This window comes from Jaculus jaculus, chromosome 10 (assembly GCF_020740685.1).
Source record: "Jaculus jaculus isolate mJacJac1 chromosome 10, mJacJac1.mat.Y.cur, whole genome shotgun sequence".
Taxonomy (NCBI): Eukaryota; Metazoa; Chordata; class Mammalia; order Rodentia; family Dipodidae; genus Jaculus; species Jaculus jaculus.
This window is the reverse complement of record NC_059111.1, coordinates 57900-82198: the sequence shown is the minus strand read 5'-3', so window position 1 is coordinate 82198 and position 24299 is coordinate 57900. Positions and strand designations below refer to the sequence as shown.

Below are 24299 nucleotides of genomic sequence, written 5' to 3'. Positions count from 1 at the left end.
CGCCCCCCCCCCTCCCCGGGGGTACTTAACGCCACCCTGACGCCCCAGGGCTCCGGAGTCTCCCAGTGCTCTCCTCCTCCCCCCCCCATCCTCTCGGAGCGCCCCACCTCCTTCCGCGCTGTCTCCAGCGCTGGCACCCGCGGGCGCGGGACGCGGGCGGCGCTCGCCTCCGCAGACCGCCTCCAGCCGCCGCTGCCGCCGGCCGCCCGCGCCGCCCTCCTCGCGGCCGCCAGCCCGGGATCTCCACGGCCGTAAACGCGAGGCCAGCAGCCCGCAGCATGGACTCCGAATCTGGAGAGCAGAGCGAAGGCGAGCCAGTGACCGCCGCAGGTACCGAGGGCCCGCGGCGATCCAGCAGGGAGGGCTGACGCTAGCGGAGAGGAGCGGTCACGGCAGGAAATCGCGAATATTTTTACGAACCACGGAGCAGGAGGCTTCATTGCCGGCGCTAGGGTTTCTTCTCCTTGAGTCGGCTTTTGGCGCACTTGGGCGCGCAGCAAACAGAGGAAGTGCATTTGCGCGTGGCTCGCAACGTTGTGGGTCTTTTGCATCAAGGGTCTGGGCTGGGTGGGGGCGGGGAAGGGCTCATGAAATCCGCATCTTGTAGTTTTCTGTAGAAACGTTGGCAATACCTCCGCCTTTTGAAGTAACTTTCCGTGTGTCGCCCCGGGTCCGCAGGCGTGACCAGGACTTAAGCCTCTGCTGGTGGCCGCTGGGCCAGACACCGCAAAAGTGCTTTCCCATCCTGCAGCGTAGCAGGCGCAGCATGTAAAGGAGGTTCTGGCTAAGGGGTCCCTAAGCACAGGCTTGTGGAAGTTGGACTTTGCCTTCAGAGGCGCAGCCGACTTTTCACATCGATAGTTACCAAGAGATAAGTGGATGCTTACTTAGAGAAATGAATGTCCTCCCCCTGTCTCGTCCTGACACTGAGCAACGGGAGGAAGCCACCCACAGACGCGGGTGGACCATCTGCGGGGCTTTTCCCACCTCCACAAGCCGTCTTTGCCCTCGGTACAAGTCACGCTCTTGGGACCCACTTGCCTTCCCAAGCAGCCCTGAAGGTTAATCTGGCCCACAGAACTGTGACTGCTAGCTGAGAGCCTAGCCTCCTGGTGCAGACCAAGATCCACTCTGGTCCACACTCTTCCCAAGGTCAGACTTGAGTGCTGAGGGTGGGAAACCAGTGACAGGAGGCACAAACAGTTCAGATGTGGTTTAGGAACCAGGGTAGACTTGCACCTAGCTAGGTGGTTTTTTTATTTCTAATTTGGGATGGTTGAGGTTAAAAAGGACTTGTCAGGGAGGAACAAGGGTCTTGTGACTCTTTAACCCTCCTCGCTGTGCCTTACCCCTCAGAGGATTGCCGTGGTCATCAGCTCAGGGTGTGTTGACGTCACTAAGATGTCCTGAGTGCCTGCAAGTGCCGCCTGCTTGGTGTCCATATGTGGGGACGCAGTTCCTAAACGCCACCCCCTTGCATATCTGTGTTTCTCTTTCCATCGCTTTAAAGCTCCTGTGTTTGTGTATTTGGGCATATTTCTAGGGCTCAAAGGGGAGTGAGACTTGCCACTGGTGCTTTACTCCCTGTAAATCTCAGTAACTAACATTCTCTCCACCTTAACCTGCAAACTTTTTTGTGGGTGAAGGTTAAAGGATTGAGCGAAAGGGATAAGAAAAAAATGATAAGGGCTGGAGAGATGGCTTGGCAGTTTTGGCACTTGTCTGCAAAACCAAAGGCCCAGGTTCGATTCCCCAGGACCCACGTAAGCCAGCTGCACAACGTAGCTCATGTGTCTGGAGTTAGGGTAGGAGAGGGGAGGGAAAGAGAACACTAATGTTTTCTCCTCCAGTTTGCACCAGGTCTGAATATTCCTGCCTGTCCATGTGCCTGTCAGGTTGGGGAGCAGGAGGAAAAGACATCTGTGCAACTAGCATCACACATTATCACTTAAGGTCAGATGCACAATGAAGCGTAGGACAGCCAGCTTTCATGAGCTGTCACCATTTGTTTGCACCTTACTTTTTACTACGCTTATTCCTTCTTTCTTTGTATGCTTGAATGTCACAACTGGAACATTTACTTTAATGGCATAAGCCATTCTGCTAAATGGAATTTAGTCTCACTCATTTTCATTCTGAGAGTATTTCCCTTGTAACAAACCTTCAGGATTGGATGCAAATTCCCCATCTTGCTTTGATTTTTATCCTACCAAATGGAAACTTGTGGATACAGTCAAAAAGGCAAGTATGGTATCCATAGGGGCTAGCCTTTGTCCCTATAATAAATTTGGCATTCTTCTGTGGACCTGTACCTCTTCTAAGTGAGCGGGCCTATAATGGAGCAAGATAACAGTGTATGTCCTACCTCATCAAGAGTTGAGCTGTAAGGACTGCCACCTCCCCCTTACACTTCCTTTTTAAAAACTCATGATAAAACCATAGGATTCACTTTGTAAGGTTAAGATCCTGAACTCTAGAGTTGAATGGCTTTAGTGTCTGTCTCCATCTGATGGGCAAGTTACTGACCCTCTCCAATCTCTGTATCACTACAAGGAGCTTATGAAAATTAAGGAAAATGACACATGAGAAGTGTTTTTGGTATTCATTCAAAATAGGAGCTATTATTTTGATTAACACGTTGATTAGATTTTCTGTAATGATATTGCTAAGTAGTGAATCCCAGGACTTTGTAAAACAAAAAGTTCAGTAGGCATGTGTAAAAAAAAAAAAAAGTATAGTTGTCATTATTATCACGTTAATTATTTGACAAAGATTTTCTTTTTGGTTTTGTTTTTGTTTTTTCAAACTAGGGTCTTACTCTAGCCCAGGTTAATGTGGAATTCACTATGTAGTCTCAGGCTGGCCTCAACCTCCTGAGTGCTGGGATTAAAGGTGTGTGCCACCACACCTGGCTTGACAAAGTTTATTTTGAATTTTCTCCTTTACTTTTGACATGTATGTGTTGGCGAGTAAACTTTATACCTCTTCGCATCTTTATTCATCTTCTAGCTCATGAAGATGGGGACATTGCAGTCTCACCCTTTTACCACCTTCTCCTTCAGCTCTAGCAAAAGTTGCAAAAAGCAGAGAACTCCTCAGCCAATCCACCTGTTTTCATGGAAATGGTAGGGTTCCTTCCTTCATGCTGCTTCATATGGAAAGAGTGGATTTCCTTTCCCTATGTTTACCACGTCCTATAAACCTGCCTTCCAGATGACAGAAGGATTCACTTTCCTCTTGAGCTGTTGCCCATAATAGACACCTTCCTGGTCAACTGTTGGCAGAGAGTGAGGCAGTTTCATACACTATTCACTCTTTACCTCTTTAAGAGACTCTTCCAAAAGTCTCCTCACTTTCTCATTGAGCAGCACCCTAGCTGGGGGTGTCGGGAAGGAGGCTAAGAGTAGTTCTTGTCTCTGTCTACACTTTTTCCCGCAGGAATCACAGGATGATGCTTCTGTGTCATTCTGCTGCCTGCCACTGTCCTCACCCTTCTGTTATTTTATGGGTCTTTCTATGGTTAGGAAGGAGGTAGTGTTTATGCAAAACTGGATTCATTCCAGAGACCCAACCTGGCAGTCTTCCTTTTTGGCAAACTCACTGTTCATCTGTGTGTTAACTCAATTGTGATTGAGTCTTTCCTAAGAAGCAACATTAGTGGTATCAGCTTTTCAAACCCCTTCTGGCTTAGAATACCAACACAGTCTACCCAGCTAAAGGAAGATGAGCTTTCTGTGTCTAGAGCAGTCAAGATGATGGATGCTTCTTTGTGCCTGGGTAAGTCCTGCAAAAAAGCCTTTCCACACGATGGAGTCTGTATGTGGTGTAGAAGAAAAAAGAACTGGGAAAATGGCAGCCCTAACATTGTTCTTCCCACATCTCTTGGTCCTCGGCTTTGTCCATGTGACAAGAAGTAGGTAGATGTAGTAGATTGCCACAAGGAGGAAGGTGCGCCAAGAGCCAGATGTGGGTAGATACAGACAGAGGAAATATGAACAGGAAAGCCACTGGAGTAGAGGGCACAGGCTTTGGTTGTCCTGGGTAATAAAAAGATCAATGTACAGAGGACCAATTATGAACGTGTCTCCAAACCTTGGTAGCCTTCATCATTGTTGAGCAGAGATGTTACTAACCAGAGAACAGATTTTCAGAAGTGAGCCTGGGAAAAATAGAGAAATGTAGAGTTTGCCTAGGCTTGGAGCTTCTGTTTCCAGGATGTGGACATAATGTTGGAGAGAATGGCAGCATGGAAGTGAGGCAGAAGAGGAAGGATGCAAATGGCATTTTAAAGAAATCAACAACAGAAGTTAATGACAGATTGTACAAATTCAGTGAAGAAGGAAAGGAAAAGGATACAGTGGCATGTACAGCAGAACAGCTGAGCGAGAAGAGGCAGAGAAATCTTGGAGACTGACTCCTGTACTCTGTTAATGCTCCTTGGAACTGTGTCCCTCTTTTTCCTTCAGAACTTTGTGTTAAAGGAGCTTTTCCTTTTTGGACCATCAACTCTACAGGTGCATTGATTTTGAGGGGCTGTAAAATTTAGGGGTCTGTTGATTCCCATTGTTAGGTTCCTGGGGAGACTGTTAAGTAATCTTTATTGACAGAGTGATTAACTGGCCAACTGAGAGCAACCTGGGGGTGATGTGCCATTTAGCTATTAATCATATTCATTTTCTTGTTCCTGTTGTTGGAATTAGCGTTGGTTTCTGTCCTGTTCATGCAGTAAGCTGTTTATGCCTTATTGGTCCTGAACTTACCATGTACTTTATTGTGTCCTCAGATTTTATGGACATAGTAAATGAATGAATCTTCAGGCGCTTCCTAAGAACTTTGTCCTAAAAGGGCAGGCCAGTGGACAGAAAGCTATCCTGTAAAGTAAAACTGCCAAGCCTTTACTTCAGTGTTGTGTTTTGTTTCCAACGTCTAGAGGTTTCTTACAGTGTCTTGGACTTTGTTATAAATTATAATGAATGTGAAGGGAGATAAGGACACAGTGTATTTTGTCCTTTATGGCTTGAAATTGTATATTAAGGCAGGATATAGATATTGATGATGATATAGGACATAAAGATGAAGTACCTTCTTTGCCTGAAATCACACCATTGGTTGTGTTTCTACATGTTCACCTTGACACCAGCCCCTTAACATTCTTACTTTATGGTTATTTTTTGTATTGTGCTTTTAGCTCCCTAGGAAAGATCTGGATCTTTTTCATCTGTATTACCTACCCCCTACACCATCCATGTCCTCTAAACCCAGTGAGAGGTTTGTCATTGATGGGATAGATGCATGTGTGAATGGATAGATAGTATTGTAGATTGGTTTCTCACAAAGCAGACTCTGAGGTGGAAGTTAGTAAAAGGAAGGTTTATTTTAAATTTCTCCTGGGGTACCTGTGGAAGGGGCAGGGAAGAAGAAAAGGCAGAAGGAGGGAGAAAAGGGAAAGAAGGGAAGGCAAGAGGAAGGGAGTGGGCTGAACAGATGGAGAAGGCAATCTTCAGTGCATACCAGCTCTCAGCTAAGCCCACAACTAACTTTGGAGCTGGAATGACCCTTCAAATCTGTTCTGATTTGAGGTGAAGGGCAAGTAGTCATAACTCCCTTTCCTTCAAAGGATCAGTCATGAGATACAGACCTTCTAGTGTGTATCTCCTTGGGAGAGACTGTTGTCTTCAGCCGAGAGCTGTAGACAGAACTCCTGGCAGTTTGTGGAGGAAATCCTTCATTCTGGAAGGGAAGCTGGATGGTGCTCAGCAGCCTCCACCTGCTGGCCTATGTAGTTCTCCTGGGAATTGCTTTCTGGCAGAGTTTAAGGGATGGGTTTTGAGCTGAAATATTTATCTGTACTTCTTCAGGGCAGTTGAGACTGTCACATTAAAACAGCCATATTAGGGCTAGAAAGATGGCTTAGCAGTTAAGATGCTACAAAGCCAAAGGACCCAGGTTCAACTCCCTAGGACCCATGTAAGCCAGATGCAACAGGTGGCACATGTGTCTGGAGTTCATTTGCAGCAGCTGGAGGCCCAGACATGCCCAACTCTGTATCTGCCATTTTCTCTCTCTCCTTTTCTGTCTCTCAAATAAAAGAAATATTCAAAAAGAGCTGGGCGTCATGGTGCATGTCTTTAATCCCAATACTCGGGCGACAGAGGTAGGAGGATCGCAGTGAGTTTGAGGCCACCCTGAGACTCCATGGTGAGTTTCAGGTCAGCCTGGGTTAGAGTGAGACCCTACCTTGAAAAACCAAAAAACAGGGCTGGAGAGATGGCTTAGCGGTTAAGCGCTTGCCTATGAAGCCTAAGGACCCCGGTTCGAGGCTCGGTTCCCCAGGTCCCACGTTAGCCAGATGCACAAGGGGGCGCACGCGTCTGGAGTTCGTTTGCAGAAGCTGGAAGCCCTGGCGCGCCCATTCTCTCTCTCTCCCTATATCTGTCTTTCTCTCTGTGTCTGTCGCTCTCAAACAAATAAATTAAAAAATTTAAAAAAAAAAAAAAACATAAAAAAATTTTTAAAAAGAAGTCCTGCATAAAAAAAAATAGCTAGCCATATTAGACCTCATCACTCTGTATTCAACAGTTCCACTCCAAAATGCAATACAGATACTGATAGATCTCCAGTTTTGTGTTCAGAGATGTACCGGTGGTGTGGTAGCACACCAGGGGAACTAGATGTGCTTTTTCCCTCAAGATGTGTGCAGCCATGTTACACAGAGGAAACTCACCCAAAACCAAATCTACAAAGTTGGGCAACACTAGCAGCAAATAGTGTAGGATGTGGAGCACAGGGCCAGTGTGGCTTGTTCTCATGGGAAGGCTTCTGCAAATAATGTATATGAGTATGTACAAATAAAGCTCTGTTTTCTACAATATTTTTTCTTTAAGAAAATGTAGTGCCTGGTTTTTCATTTGTCAGACAGAATTATTGTCACATTCTCCATTATCCTGTTCAGGTGAGTTTTGGAGGTGTGTTCTATAACAGTACAGAAAGAAAAGGCTAGAGCTGAGTGTCTACCTCAGTGGTAGAATGCTTTTCTAGCATACATAAGGTTTTGGGTTTGATCCACAACAACACAAACTAGGGGAGTCAGAAAAAGAAGAGAAAAAAATGAAGAACTTAAAACATGATTCCTCTAATTCCCCCAAATTTAGGAGAAAACCCTTTTTTTCTTTCATATATATTGAGGCATCAAAACATTTTTTTTTTCATCAGAAGTGTCCTTTTGGGCAATTACATGGTGCAGATTCTGAGACTGCTTTAGGAAAATCTTCATGTTTTTCCTGGGTTTCTTTAACTTTGCTGCCTGGGAATAAATCTGAGCTTGTTCATGGAAAATCTACCCATGTGCAGTTGATAAAAATGGATGGCTTGGCAGCACAGAAAGTGCTAGGCACACCCTAATAGAAACCAGGATTTTATAATTCAGTTCTCTTGGAAGGAAAGGAGATGCTTTGGTGGTGTCCAACACTGCTTTAGACTGTGGAAAAACCACAGGGCAGCCACTGGTTGTGAGATTCTGTTTCAAAAGTAAAACAGTTTTTTTGTGAGCTTCTCTAGCTCTGAAATGAAGCTTTTTAGCAATAATAGGCCATTCTGTAGAGACATTTGTAGTACAGGCATCCAGTTTCATATGAGGCAGGGAATTCTGTAAAGTACTGTTGCTGGTGAGCATACATGTCCCATGTTCCCAAATTGGGGCCTTTGATTCTGCCAGGAAGATAGTCAAATGAAGGCTAGTATCAAGGAGAAGGGTGCTAGACCTCTGACTATGGCAGCTGTTTGCTACTGTGTTTGAGTCCTGTTTCCTTTGTATAAAGTAAAGTAATGAAAGAAAAATTGGAATTAGGAGTCCCAGGGTAAGAGAAGCAATGGTCTTGATTCTGGCAAAACAGAAGGAAACAGTGCAAGAATGGTCTTGGCCAGCCAAAGACCAGCCTCAGAGTAATAAAATTTTATTTATATTAAGTCCTTATAATGTCATAGGGTCTTGGTTAATTATTTCTCTGCCACTTAAAATTATACCAACTAGCCTTTTGCTCCTAATACCATGAATAGCCAATTTTTTAGACCAAGATGCAGAGGCCTAGAGAGGGTTAATAACTTTCTCAGAATTGTATAGCTCATCAATGGAAAATCCAAAGACTGTTCTCTTGCACCAGGCAAACCATATAATTAGATTGATGGATGTCACCAGGCTGTAGCTGGGCATCTCTTGCCCAGTTCCGATGGTGCCCAGAACCCTAACCATTGTACTCCCTGTATTAGTTAGGGCATGATTCATGCATAGGCCCTATTATATACTATAGACATTCCCTATATTAGGTCAGGTACATATGGGAAAGGAAAGAATGATATGGGATCCAGAATATTGGCTGGTGAAGGGTGATTTGGAAGGTGTCTGGATCTACTTTCTGTTGCTATAACAAAATATCTGAGATTAGTATATCTAATTAATCTCAGATACACAGGGAACAAATTATATTTAAACCATAGCAGGGCTGAGGGAGGAAGGGCAAGTCCTCACAAAGCTGATGCCAGAGTAAAATAGCCCTGGAAGGGTTCAACATCCAAAGTCATCTTCAGAGTTATGAGGACTTGGTGAGAGAGCATAGGATTGCCAAACATCTAGCTACATGGACAGGCAGATCCAGAACTGGTGGAAAGATCCCCTGACTTCTCTTTCCTTTAATCAAAACATAAGTCTTTATTTTTTAAAAGTAGAGGTCAATCTTATTCTAGTAACTGAGATATCAACAGGACCCCTTCTCTTTTCTTCCTATGTTCTTATCACCCCTTCTCATCACCTCCTTTTCCTCTCTTAGGTTTCCTTATTCTGGATACATCTGCCCAGAAGGCTGACCACCACAGCCCACACCTGTGGATGGCCCTGTAGCTCTTTCCCCTGGGCTTGGCTCGCTTTTCTTTCTCAGGCAGAAGAGCCCTACATGGAGCTACATGGATTAGTATTATTATTTTTTTAATTTATTTATTTTTGGTTTTTTTCTAGCACAAGCTGATCTGGAATTCACTATGTAGTCTCAGGGTGGCTTCAAACTCATTAACAACAAATAAACAATTGTTTATTTGTTTGAATATTGAATTTTGTCTCTCCCATTCCCTACCTATGTAGGGGGGGTGTTAAATAATAAAAGTGTGCCACACAATGTGTTATGACGATAACTTTATTTCTCCAATGTAAACAACTATAAAGGTTAAGTCAATTTAATAGGATTTAGAATCACCACAGAAACAAATCTCTGGGCATATCTGTGAGGGATTTTCTAGATTATATTAATTAGGTGGGAAGACCCACTCTAACTGTAGGTTGAGGTGGACTGTTTCACCACCCAGGTCCTTAGACTAAATAAAAAGGAAAAAGCAAACTGAGTTGCAACATTCATTGCTCTTTATTTCATCGCTATGGACTGAATATAACCAGCTGTCGCAAGCTTTTTCACCCTTGAACTTCCAAATGAAATAAACCTTTCCTACCTTAAATTGCACCTGGTCAGGCATTTGGTCATAGCAATGAGAAAGTAAGTAATACAGCTATATAATATTTCATCTTTTGACCTTATACTCTCTGGCTTTCTAAGATGCTTGAGGAAATCTATGTGAAAGTGCTTATTGTGGTTTGGATATGCAACAGTCACACAGGCGCATGTGTTGAATACATGTTTTCCAGCTGGTGGCACTAATTGTGGAAGTTCTAGAAACTTAGGAGGTTACACCTGGTTGCTTGAAGTAGGTTCTAGAAATGGGTCCTTGGATTATTTGTTCTTCCCCACTTTCTGCTTTTCTCTCTGATTCCTATTTGGTATGAGGTGAACGACCTGTTCCTTTATCCTTCACATGCTTCCACCATTATGATGTTCTTCCCAAGTGCATGGGCCTAAGCATCCAAGGATCAAAACATCTAAAAATGTGGCCGGGTGTGGTGGTGCATGCCTTTAATCTCAGCACTTGGGAGGCAGAGGTAGGAGGATCACCGTGAGTTTGAGGCCACCCTGAGACTCCATAGTGAATTCCAGGTCAACCTCAGCCAGAGTAAGACCTACCTTGGAAAACAAAAACCAAAAAAAACAAACAAAAAAGTAGAATACATATGCTATTTGAAGAGGGAAAAACCAGAAGCAACTTCTTGGTTAGAGATGATTTAGCACACAGCTCTGTACCTTGTTCAATAATCTACCCTATTTTTTAATGGAATGAGAATTTTGTACAGTGACATTTTTAGGTTTCAGTCAGACTAAATGTGGAATAGCATGAAAATGACACATGTAGCACACTATTTACAACATATCTTGTGTACATACTATAGGAAAGTGGTTTTATTCATGGATTTGAGATCTGTAACGAGTTAAACTACATCTTGAATATCCACTGTTACCACAGTCAACATCCAGTTTATGAAATGACAGTGCTGAGGAGTACAATTTTCAGCTGAGAAGTCAGGTGACCTTGCAAGGTTGGTTTCCTAAGCTTTGCAGAGACTCCAACACATTAGAACAAAGAACCAAGCCAGTCTCAGCACTGCAGAGAAAGGGCCAAGTAATTGGGAGTTCTTCAAAAGTTAATCTTTCCTTGAGGCTTCCTTCCGAAACTAAACCCTCCCTGTGCTTGTCTCTATGGAAACTTGGCTCATAACAATTTTTCTTTCCTTCATGGTAATATAAAATAGTGCCAACAAAAGTTTTAGCCATTTTCCATCTGAATTATCAGGTTTAGTCTCTCAAAGACAATGAGAACAGCTGTCCGGTGGGGTCAGTAGGCTAGGGTTGTGGCCATAGAGATGCTTCCCAAAGATAGGAAAACCACAGAGTTGATATGGAGTCTTGACTGGCTACTGGGCCAGTGGCAAGAATTAGAAAAGAAAGCTGGCTTCCAGTCCCACCTCTTCACTCTACAATATTCTCCTAAAGGCCCATCTCTTCACCTTACTAGTTTCTTTGTTAAATAAGGAAGTACATGAGAGTGTTTTATGTTCTCAATTAGTGAGTGCTTCAGAATCAGAAATTGAATGCGTCTATTTTTTCATTCATAAAAATCCTTCACTTGGGCTGGAGAGATGGCTTAGCAGTTAAGCGCTTGCCTGTGAAGCCTAAGGACCCCAGTTCGAGGCTCGTTTCCCCAGGTCCCACGTTAACCAGATGCACAAGGGGGCGCACGCGTCTGGAGTTCGTTTGCAGAGGCTGGAAGCCCTGGCGCGCCCATTCTCTCTCTCTCCCTCTATCTGTCTTTCTCTCTGTGTCTCTCGCTCTCAAATAAATTAAAAAAAAAAAATCCTTCACTTCTGTTTTCAGATAGCTGGGATGGGTTTAGGGTGAGCCAAGAGTCTGGGTATAGGACTTCTCATCAGTGTGTTCTGCTCCTTTGTGACTTAGGAAGGGAAATTAAAAGAGTATCTTAATATGTGTCACTAGTACTATTATTGGACCTGAGTTATTTGCTACTTTCCCCAGACACTCAGTAGGAAAGAAAAAAAAAAAAACTTGAAATGGTTTCACATCTAACAAGAGGTAATTAGTAGAGGGAAAGGTGACATATGTTGTCATCAAAAAAATAATGGTAGCATTGCAGGATTTTGAGAGTGGCCGGGGCTCATCTCAGGCTGGACTCTGGCCAAGGCTGTTGAATTCAAGGTCTTAGTTCACATCAAAGAAGATTAAGGAATGCAGACAAAGAGGTGAGAAGTGTAAAAGCACACTTTATTAAGGAAAATTGAGTAAAAGACTTTGGAAAATAGGAGGGTTTCTCATAAAAAGAGGGGGTAGGTGGCTTGATCAGGACCTTGGACCTGAGAATAAAGCCCCAAAGTATCAGGCCAAATATGCTTATGATTTCTTTATTAGTATTATTATTTTGTTTATTTTTATTTATTTATTTGAGAGCGACAGACAGAGAAAGAAATAAGCAGATAGAAACACACAGAGAGAGAATGGGGGTGCCAGGGCCTGCAGCCACTACAAACGAACTCCAGACACATGCACCCCCTTGTGCATCTGTCTAACGTAGGTCCTGGGAATCGAGCCTCAAACTGGAGTCCTTAGGCTTCACAGACAAGCGCTTAACTGCTAAGCCATCTCTCCAGCCCAAGCTTATGATTTCTGCTGGCATCCAAAGAAGAGAAAGACAAGAGAAAGGAAAGGAAAAGTTATACTTTGTGAGTTAGAACTCAGAAAAGGGGGCAGGCTCTGCAGTGAGAGTCTGAGAGCAACTACATAGAGGGAAGGGCTTCTGCAGGTGTAAGTACCTTATCTCATAAAGGAGGCAATTATTCCTTCTACCTCTTTCATTTTGTCTCTATGAGAGGGGTGATATCTTGACTGGGTGAGAGAGTTACCTGCTTCTAGAATTTTGTTCTTCTGATGGGAGGAAGTGTCTCTTCACTTTCTAATGTCATCAGGGAAACAGGTTGCAGGGTCCCTCCTTCAGTGGCTTCTAAGCTTAATATATGCCTAACCACAAAATTCCACCTTCATGTGTTAAGATTGTGAAATCATTAGAAAAATGAGCAACAACAAATGGCTGAAGGATGGCATAGAGGGGTTCTAGGACTGCAGCTTCTGTAGTCTCCACTTTAATCTTTTTTAAAAAAGCATTTATTTGTTATTTATTTGAGAGATAGAGAAGGAGGAAGGGGGAGAGAGAGAGAGAATGGGCATACCAGGGCCTCCAGCTACCACAAACAAACTCCAGACACATGTGCCACCTTGTGCATCTGATTTACGTGGGTACTGGGGAATTGAACCTAGGTTCTTAACCACTAAGCCATCTCTCTAGCCCTCTACTTTAATCATGTAAGGCTGGTTGGCTTCTATGTTTTCTTGAGCCCATAGCCCTTTCTGACTACCTTAAAATAAATTTACCTTGTTCATAATCTTTATCAATCAGTGTCATACTTTTATCAATATAGAAAGACTTTTTCAGAATGTTTAAAGAAAATACAGATAAGAAAATTATGCTTTATATCCCATGTTTGTGAAATGAACACTTCTCAAAAGATCATATCACACACAAATGGATAATAGACACGAAAAATGTTCAACCTCACTTGCCTATTCAGAATGACAGTCATTAAGAAAACAACAGCAGGTCTGGCAATAAGGTTCAAAGAATGAAATACTTGCCATGCGAAAATGAGCACCTGTTTTTGGATTCCTAGAACTCAGGTAGAGCTGGACATGGCAGTGTGTTATAATCCTACCACACCCATCATAAGATGGGAGGCAAAGACAGGAGAATCCCCAAAAGCTTGCAGGCTAGTGAATTCACTGGTGAGCAACAATAACCATTGCCTCAGGTAAGGTGGAAGGTGAGCTCTGACACTCTAGGTTGTACGCTGACCTCCACTTGGTACCATGTTCACATATATGTTCACTCACACACCCAAATATGCATGTACAATTCACATACACACACTTTACAAAAAGATGGGGGCTGGAGAGATGGCTTAGCAGTTAAGGGCTTGCCTGTGAAGCCTAAGGGCCCCGGTTCGCAGCTCGACTCCCCAGGACCCACGTTAGCCAGATGCACAAGGGGGTGCATACATCTGGAGTTTATTTGCAGTGGCTGGAGGCCCTGGCGCGCCCATTCTTTCCCTCTCTCTATCTGCCTCTTTCTCTGTCACTCTCAAATAAATAAATATTTTTTTTTAAAGATGGAAAGAACAGCAACAAATATTGGTGAAGATGTGGACAAAAGGGAACCCTTATACACTAGTCCTACCACTATGGAAATCAGTATGGAGTTTCCTCAAAAAAAACCTAATGGATGGGACTTGAGAGATTGCTCAATGGTTAGGGCATTTGGCTGAAAAGCCTAACAACCCCAGTTTGATTCCCCAGTACCCATGTAAAGCTAGATGTACAAAGTGGCACATGCATTTGGAGTCTGTTTGCAGTGGCTAGAGGCTCTGGCATGCCCACTCTCTCTGTAGCTGAATATGATGGCACATGCCATTAATCCCAGCCCTCAGGAGGCAGAGATAGAAGGGTCACTGTGAGTTCAAGACCAGTCTGAAGCCACATAGTCAATTCTAGGTCAGCCTAGGCTAGAGGGAGACCCTGCCTCAGGAAAAAGAACAACAACAAAAAGCTAGCTAGGTGTGTTGGCACACGCCTTTAATCCCAGTACTCCAGAGGCAGAGGTAGGAGGATCACTGTGAGTTTGAGGCCACCTTGAGACTACATAGTGAATTCCAGATTAGCCTGGGCTAGAGTGAGACCCTACCTCAAAAAAAAAAAAAAAAAAAGAATGACCCAGCTATCCCACTCCTGAATATTTACCCAAAGGACTAAAGTTCAGCAGATCACAGAGATATTTGCACACCCATGTTTATTGCAGCATAAGTTATGAAACTAACCTAAGTGTCCAATTACAGAGGAATAGATAAATAAAATATGATGAGATAGATATGTGTGTGTGTGAATATTTTCAGCCATAATGAAAAACCAAGGTATGCCATTTGCAGTAAAATAGACACAACTCAAGGTAATCATATTAGGCAAATTAAGCCAGCCTCAGAAAGTCAATGTCCTGTTTCTCTCATATGTGGCTCCTAGTTTATATGTAGATGCAACAAGTCACATATGCATATATGACATCAAAGTAGAAGAGAAACAACATGGGGAATAAGGGAGAGAAATGGGTGGAAAGGGGGACAAAGGGAAATTAGAGAGATATGGGGAGGAATATGTTCAATGTATAATATATATGAGCATGAAAATGACCTTATGTTACATAGTACCATATACCAGGAATATGTACAGTGAAAATTAACAAAAAAAGTAAAAAAATAAAAACAAAGGCTTAAGTTTAAAATAAAATGATAGGGGCTGGAGAGACGGCTTAGCGGTTAAGCGCTTGCCTGTGAAGCCTAAGGACCCTGGTTCAAGGCTCAATTCCCCAGGACCCACGTTAGCCAGATGCACAAGGGGGCGCATGTGTCTGGAGTTCGTTTGCAGTGGCTGGAGGCCCTGGCATGCCCATTCTCTCTCTCTCTCTGCTTCTTTCTCTCTCTCTCTCTGTTACTCTCAAATAAATAAATAAAAATGAACAAAAAAAATTTAAATGAAATGATACATTTGCAAAACAAAAATGATAGGTAACATATCAAAAGGATGTGTTTGTGACAGAGGATAATTGCCCTCCACATCTGAATAAATCTTAAGTAAATTGATTCCTCGCATCTTTAAATATACCCTAGTCATAAGTGGCTTTATGGTTAAGTTTTACTGAACTCATGAAAGGAACATTTAATCCCAATCTTAGAGACTGAAAAAGAAGGAAAGCTGCATAATTCAGTTTCTGAAGCTGATTTATGAGGCAAGGATGGCATTAGGAAACAGGTATAGCCTAACCCTTTTGTAGTTACAAAATGTCAAATACTATTTTCACTAATAGTATCCACCAACACATTAAATACATATATATCAAGACCAGGTAAGGCTTATCCTGGGAATGGAATGATAATCTTTTAAGTTTAAAAAGACCTTCTGAAAAGTTGGGCATAGCACTTAGGAGGCTGAGGTAGGAGGATCAATATGAGTTTGAGGCCAGCCTGGGACTATAGAGTGAGTTCCAGGTCAGCCTGGGCTAGAGTTAAAACCTACCTTGAAAAAAACCAAAAGAGAGAGAGAGGGAGGGAAGACATTTAATAATGGTTAAATTCATACATTTAGAAATAAACCATCTCAAAAGATACAAAGAAAGTGTTTGATAAAATCAGATATGTATTTTTACCAAAAAAGCAAAGAAGGCCTTAGCAAAATAAGAACAGAAGGAAGATTCCTTAACTTGATAAGTGTTATCCATTAAAACCCAGCAGCATACATTAAACAGGTGGGGGAAGTGTAGAACTAAGACTGTTAAAGTTAGGAAAAAGAGAAGGATGACAAATATTATTATTCAAGACCTCTGTGGGAGTTCCCACCTTTCTAATAAAGTAGGAAAAGAAAGGTTGGAAGCAGGAAGAAGGAATAAATTTTTTATAGGCAGTGTTAGGTTCATAATAACATCTAAGAGATATGTCATGAAACCTGTTAGAACTAATAGCAGAGCCCATCATGATTTCATTTTAATATTTTCATTTATTTATTTGCAAGCAGAGAGAGATAGAAGAGAATGGGTGCTCTAGGGCCTCCAACCACGGCAAACAAACTCTAGATGCAAATGCCACATTGTGCATCCAACTTTACATGGGCACTGGGGAATTGAACCTGGATAGTTAGGTTTTTCAGGCAAGCGCCTTAACCACCAAGTCATCTTTCCAGCCCCACAGTTTCACTAGCTATAAATACACAGGATCCAGTCAGGTTCCTGTTCATCTTAATAGCCATTCACTATGTATCAGAAAAACAGTTACACTAACAAGAGCAATTAAATCTCAAAAGCAGAATTCAAGAACTGCATGGAGAGGATTGTAAGCATTACTGAAGGACACAAAAGATCTAACCAAATGAACAGATAAAAGCATGTTAATAGGTGCGACAGTTTTGCATCAAAGCTATTAGCTTACTTCCAGTTGATATAGGATGCTGATAGATTTGATGAAATGATCCTAAAAATCATATGAGAGAGCAAAGGCAAGGATAGTCAAGACAATTTCTAAACAGAATAAAGTGGGGCATTCCCTTCACTATATCGTGATGTATGTATCCACATTTAAAATGTATCACTACTAAAATAAACCAACAGACTAATGGAATAGAGAAAAAAAAACTTAGAAATGTAGGAATGAAATGTGGGGACTTGATAAGAAAAGTGGGACTAATAGATCAGTAACAGAAAAGATATAATAATCAACATAAATAATAAATAGTGAGGATAAAAATATTTCTCACCACACATACAATGTGCACAAATACATTCCAGAGGGATTAAAGACCCAATGTGAAATGAAAGCCCTAACACTTCTGAAAAAAAAAAAAAAGAGAGAGACTCTCATTACCTCATGGCCAGAAAGGAAATTTTTAAAAAATTTTTATTAACATTTTCCATGATTATAAAACAATACCCCATGGTAATTCCCTCCCCCCCACCACACTTTCCCCTTTGAAATTCCATTCTCCATCATATTACCTCCCCATCTCAATCATTGTAATTACATATATACATTATCAACCTATTCAGTACCCTCCTCCCTTCCTTTCTCTTCCCTTTATGTCTCCTTTTTAACTTACTGGCCTCTGCTACTAAGTATTTTCCTTCTCACGCAGAAGCCCAATCATCTGTAGCTAGGATCCACATATGAGAGAGAACATGTGGTGCTTGGCTTTCTGGGCCTGGGTTACCTCGCTTAGTATAATCCCAGAAAGGAATTTTTAAAAAAAGATACTAAAAGCTACCAAACATTAGGGGAAAGACTAACAAATATTCTATGTTAACATTTAAATCTGTATGACTAAAAATATCATTTTAAGAGGCAGAACTATAGGGTGAGAGGAGGTAGTTGTAGTTTGTAAACAATGAGCATTCATAATATCTGAAAACTACCATTTAACAAGTTAAAAACATGTAATCAGGGGCTGGAGAGATGGCTTAGCAGTTAAGGCATTTGCCTGTGAAGCCAAAGGACACAGGTCTGATTCCCCAGGACCCATGTAACCCAGATGTACAAAGTAGTGATGCATCTAGAGTTCATTTACAATAGCTGAAGGCTCTGGCACACCCATTCTTTTCCTCTCTCTCTGTCCACCTCTTTCTCTCAAATAAGTAAAATAAAATACAGTCTTAAAAAAATGTAAGAATTTTACATGAATAAGTAATTCATGGAAGAGAAAAACCTGAATGCCCAATAAGTACAAAAACCATATTAAATCTTACTATCAACCAGGGAAATACATGCTAAGAAATACCATTTTGTACCTATCAGATGGGTAAAATTAAAAATGGTAGACCATTTGGAGTGTTGATGAGGAAGCATAACCACAGGAGCTGATATATTGCTGCTGGGAGTGAAAATTAGTGCAGTCTTGCAGGAAAGCACTTGGCAGCCATGACTTGGCAGGCATGTTTTAGGTGTAGAATCTGGAAGACTGCATGTGTGCAGAAAGTGGAAAGAATTTAAGGTGATATAATCTACTTGTATTAGGTCAATCTTGAAATCATTGAATAAGGAATTGCTGAGGGGTTTGTGTGGCACCTTTTATGCAATTTAAAAGCACTTATCGATGCATGCATATTCATATACTAAGGCAGAAGCATAAAATCAGGGCTAAAACAGACATATCAACTTTTGGAGTGTAATTAGATCTGAGGTGATGGAAGCAGAAAACAAGGAGTTGGAAACAAAGAGAGTTTCACCACCCTCATAAAGTACTAAGAACTGTCCCTTCTGGGAGTTTGGCACAGGTGTTATGTTACCTTTAGTCTTGTCTATATGATTGGAATGTTGTGTGGGTTTTTTTTTTTAAATAAAAATTAATTCTTCTGGGGCTGGAGAGATGGCTTAGCGGTTAAGCGCTTGCCTGTGAACCTAAGGACCCTGGTTCAAGGCTCCATTCTCCAGGTCCCACGTTAGCCAGATGCACAAGGGGGCACTCGTGTCTGGAGTTCGTTTGCAGTGGCTGGAGGCCCTGGCATGCCCATTCTCTCTCCCTCTCTCTATCTGCCTCTTTCTCTCTCTGCCTGTCACTCTCAAATAAATAAATAAAAATTAAAAAAAATTAATTCTTCTAAGCCGGGCGTGGTGGCACACGCCTTTAATCCCAGCACTCGGGAGGCAGAGGTAGGAGGATTGATATGAGTTCTAGGCCACCCTGAGACTCCATAGTGAATTCCAGGTCAGCTTGGGCTAGAATAAGGCCCTGCCTTGAAAAAAAAAAATTAATTCTTCCGAGGGAAAACTTCTTTTCAGTTTTCATTGCATAGTACACAGCAGTTCAAAAAGCATTTAAACTAATTGGTTTGTCACCCATGCGTGGCAGTTTGGTGTGTTACAAGGTAGGGTTGGAGTTGAAGTGCAGGACTGTGGGACAGACTGCAGAAGCCTGCTCTGGTAGGTTTAGACAAGTACCCTCACTTTTTATTTCCATGAATGTAAAATGCTGCTGTTGCTGCTGCTATTGTCTACCTCAGAATTGCTGCAAGGATATGAATTACTGGGCACAAAGCATTTAACAAACATGACTACAACAAGAGGACTCTTACTACTGTACTTGAAAATAATCTACCACTTAGGGAGACACTAAGTCTTTGATGCAAGGATAGGGATTTAATAAGCTTTGTTTAAGGGAATTGTGTAAATAATGTTGGTCTTAGTGATGATAGCTTTCTGCAACAGTAAGAAAAATATCTCTTCAATCTCCATTGGAAATGATTCACCCTCACCCCCAGTGACTTCACAAATACCTACTTCAGTTAGCTCTGCCAAAGAAAATGATCAGACATGAATTCACTTTTCAGAACTGGTGGAAAACCAATATGAAAAATACAATCAATACAAAACTACTGACATATCCATATTTTCTTTAAAATGAAAACTATTTCTATCTTCTATCTTTGATGACTACTTGATATTGTTCTGTTATAACATTGCCATTTTTGTATATTGTATTTTTTATTTTTTCATATTTATTTATTATTTGCAAGGAGAGAGGGAGAGAGAGAGACAGTGAGAGAATGAATGCACCAGGGCCTCTAAACACTGCAAATGAACTCCAGATGAATGTGCCACCTTGTGAATCTGGGGTTACATGGGTACTGGGGAATCAAACCCAGGTCATTAGGCTTTACAGGCAAGCACCTGAACCACTGCGCCATCTCTCCAGCTCCCATTTTGTATTTTTAAAAAACATTTTTAATTGAAAACTTCCATGATTATAAAAAATAAACCATAATTCTCTTTCCTCCCCCTTTCCCCTTCGCAAATCCACTCTCCATCTTATCCCCTCCACCTCTCAATTAGTCTTTCTTTTATTTTGATGTCATCATCTTTTCCAGCCATTATGAGGGTCTTGTGTAGGTAGGTAAAGACCAGGCACTGTGAGGAAATGGATATCCAGGCCATTTTGTGTCTGGAGGATTGCATTGTAATAAGCCTTACCTTTCCTTTGGCTCTTACCTTCTTTCTGCCACCTTTTCCACAATGGACCCTGAGCCTTGGGAGGTGTGATAGAGATATTTCAGTTCTGAACACTCCTCTGTCACTTCTGCTCAGCACTGTGGTGCCCTTTGAGTCATCCCAGTGGTCACTGCCATCTGAAAAGAGAAGTGTCTCGAACCAAAAGTGAGAGTAGGATCAATATATGGGTATTAACACTAAGAAAGTGTTTGCAGAGCAGTTTGGTGAGCATAATATATGCATCTAGTCAGACACCAGTAGACGTTACACCCCTAGGGCTCATGGCCTCTCCCATCATAAGCTTTTGACTAGGTTTTCAGTACCAGGCATATATTCCCTCCCGTGGAGCAGACCTCCAGTCCTATTAGGAAGCAGATGGTTTCTCCCATAACAGACATGCTGCTATTGTACCCGTTGGCTCATTTGGTCTTTCTGGCTAAATTTAAGACTTGCAGTGTCCACTGTTGTTAATTACCACTGATGACTTCTGTTTCCCATAGGACTGCGTGCACCATAACATTTTCTAGCTTTCTGTCAGTGGTCTGCAGAGAGGAGGTTTTCAGCTCAGCTCCAGCATGATTTCTCAGCACAAGTGTGACCTTGTAATATAAGCATGTGGAGTGTTCAGCAGTAGGGTCTTACCATCTATTTCTGGTGGGAAACCAGGAGCCTTGGCTCTTGTTTTAGAGGTATTAGAGACCTCTCTGACCAAAACTCACTGGAAGGTATCCCATTCCTGGCACTGAAATTTTTCTAGTAACAATCTATAGCTCTGGGCACACCATTATCCAGAAAAAAGTAGGTTTCCATATGGCTTATTTGTTACATCTTAACCTTTGTTTAACCTTCCCCCTACCCTTCTTTTACTCAGTCTCTTCCCCCGAACTCACTTAAGCCATTCTACCTCCAGTAATCTATTAATTGATTTACTCTTCCTCCTCTTCCCCTCCCAACCTCTTCTTCTTCCTCTTTTTTTTTTTTTTTTTTTTAGTTTTTTGAGGTAGGGTATTTCTCTAGCCCTGGCTGACCTGGAATTCACTATGCAGTCTCAGCATGGCCTCAGATTCACAGTGATCCTCCTATCTGTGCCTCCTGAGTGCTGAGATTAAAGGTGTGCACCACCACACTGGCCACATTGAATCATTATTTCTATAGTGATATCAACCCTCTATGAGCTAATCACATCAGAAGAGCCTTAGGTGTGCAGTAGGTAAAATGCTAAGATTTTGCCTATATGGGATAAAAAACACTGTATGAACATGAGTACAGTTTAGAAGGTTCTCAGGGTGAACAGGCACAGCATGGGAAAGGGAACATTCTTTATGCCATCCATAATATTGGTGAACTGGATGTGGTGGTGCATACCTGTATCCCAGTACTTGATAAGCAGAGGCAGAGGCAGAGTAAGGATGGAGTTTAGTTAGGGTATTATGGGATATGGACATTACTTTTTGCTCCAAGAACCTAAAGATAACTTAGTATGTTTTAACTGCAGAAATGTAATAGTTCTTATATTCTTATAATGTTTCTTTCTTTCCTTGCCTTAGGTCCTGATGTATTTAGTTCAAAAAGTCTTGCTCTTCAAGCCCAGAAAACGATTTTGAGCAAAATAGCCAGCAAAACTGTGGCTAATATGTTGATTGATGACACCAGCAGTGAGATCCTTGATGAGCTCTACCAAGTCACAAAGGAGCACACCCATAACAAGAAGGAGGCCCATAAGATCATGAAAGACTTAATCAAAGTAGCAATCAAAATCGGGATCCTCTATCGGAACAACCAGTTCAGCCAAGAGGAGGTTGTTATTGTGGAAAAGCTCCGGAAGAAGCTGAATCAGACTGCCATGACCATGGTCAGCTTCCATGAAGTGGAATATTCCTTTGACAGGAATGTGCTCTCTAAGCTTCTGCTTGAGTGCAAGGACCTGGTACATGAACTGGTGCAGCGACACTTGACACCCAGGACCCATGGGCGCATCAACCATGTCTTCAACCACTTTGCGGATGTGGAGTTCCTCTCTACCCTCTATAGTCTAGATGGAGACTGTAGGCCTAACATCAAGAGGATTTGTGAAGGAATTAACAAATTGTTAGATGAGAAGGTCCTTTGAATGTTTTTGCTCCTCCTGAACTTTGCTGCTTTATAGTTATAACACCAAACCTGATCTAGTGCAAATCAAGAAAACAAGTAGAAACCCTTGTTAAATATCCCCTTGTTCTGTCCTCTTTGTGCTCTCATGCTAATGCCAACCTAGGCTCAGGTATACTTACCTCTGAGTTCAGGATGAGGTCTGTACTCTAAATTGCCTGTGTTTGCAGGACCAGAGGACAGCCATCTGTTCTACATATAAAGGCTGTTTTGCTTACCACCATGAGCCCTGATTCTCAGAGTAGGAGCCCTAGCCTGGGAACTGCAGTACACGGGTTCTGTTACCAGCTCCACCAGTTATGATCCTGTCCTCAGTCTTGGAACCATAATGCCTGACTGCCTACCTCATGGCTGCTGTGAAGATTGAAAGACATTATGTGTTCATACTTTTGAAAACTCTGTGAAGCAAACAAGCACAGAAGTCAGCAATTTTATGTAACAGCTGATGCTTAAGTCTTAGTAAATAATGTGTTGCCAGCTGTAGTGTCACACACCTGGAATCCTAGCACTTAGGAGTCTAAGGAATGAGCATCATATTTTTCTGGCTATCTTGAGCTACACAGTGCTAATGAGATAAGCCTGACCTATACTGAAAACCCTGAGGTAGGGAAGGAAGGAAGGACAGGGAAGGGAAGAAAGAAAAGAAAAGGAAAACAAACCCCAAAGAAGAAATTGGTTGTTTCTGTAGAGGCGAAAAAGTCCAAGGTGAAGATGTTATCTTTACTATTCATGTGGAGTGAAGTCACCTGAACTAAGGCCACACAGATGACACTGGTCCTTTTCTAGTTATTTCTAGTTCCTCATTGACTCTTCAATCTTCAGCTCCCTTTGTTCAACAGCCATTCTACTTTCTGGCCTGTGCTTTGACCCTTGGTTTCTCATGTGTCTTCTTACCTCATTTCATCTCACATAAGGCATTTTCAGTTTTGATGAGTATTTTCAACTTCTTCAATGAGAGGATAAATTGTTTTGGCTATGGGGGTTCTGCATTAAAATTTTATTTATAAATAATCTGTAATAAGGTTAAGTACCTGTGTTGTAGTTTTGATGGATGTATATGTATGTATGTATATATGTGTGTACATATATATAAATAAGTATATATGTAGTCAGCATATCTGTCATAAACATTTATTATTTCTCATGCTTAGAGTATTCAGAACCCCGTCTTCTAACTGTTCATCATATCCTTATTAGTTGTAGCCACTCTTTTATGTAATAGAACAGCAAAATTTTTCCTATCAATCTCATCTCTTTCCTCATTCACTCTCAACCCTCTGATAACCAATATTCTATTCTTTGTTTCATGAACACCAACTTTTAAAGTGTTTTATGTTTGAGAACACAGCCTTTTTTATATCTGCTTTATTTAAGTTAATATGCAGTTCTATAATTTCATTAATATTGTTTCAAATGTTAGAAATTCTTTTTACAACGAAAAATATTTCATTGTGCTATCATATCACTTTTCCTTTTCTCATTCATCTGTTGATGGGTATATTGAGTCTGTATCATAGCTACTGTAAATATTACTACAACAAAAATGTGAGTGCACACCAGTTTTCATCACGATTATGCCATTTCTTTTGCATATAAGTCCAATAATGTGGTTGCTGGATAAGATGCTGGTTCTAATTTTCATTTGTTGGAAAACTTCCATACTGTGTTCTGTAAGGGTGATTCTACTCTGTGTCCATAACAATGTGGATTACATGAAGTATTCTTTTTTTCCACATTCTTTATCAACACTTGACTTGTTTTTCCTTTTTGATATTAGCCATTATATCTTCAGAGAGCAACTATCTCATCATGATTTTGATGTTAATTTTTAAATTATTATTAACTTTTATCACTATTATTTATTTTTTGGCCATTAGTCTCATGCATTCTTTTGAGATATTTCTATTATCTCTTTCTAAAATAATATCATTTATGTCTCTCTCTGCTATGAGCTCTTCAATAATATTAATAGTAATATATTATTAGAGTGAATGAATTAATGATTGATTTAGTATCAAGGTTCAACATTTAGGCCTATAATTAACATCTTTGTATTATGCTTTGAAAAACTATTAGTTGCTTTAAA

At 41.4% G+C, this 24299-nt stretch overlaps 1 protein-coding gene across 1 annotated transcript; it reads left to right on the top strand.

Moving 5' to 3' along the window:
- The first annotated feature begins 204 nt into the window (after positions 1–204).
- On the top strand, positions 205–24055 carry Tnfaip8l3 (TNF alpha induced protein 8 like 3). Its single transcript, XM_045160602.1, has 2 exons — positions 205–330; positions 21613–24055. Exons 1-2 carry the CDS (start codon positions 279–281, stop codon positions 22173–22175), a joined length of 615 nt encoding a protein of 204 aa, XP_045016537.1. The 5' UTR covers positions 205–278; the 3' UTR covers positions 22176–24055.
- Positions 24056–24299: the final 244 nt, after the last annotated feature.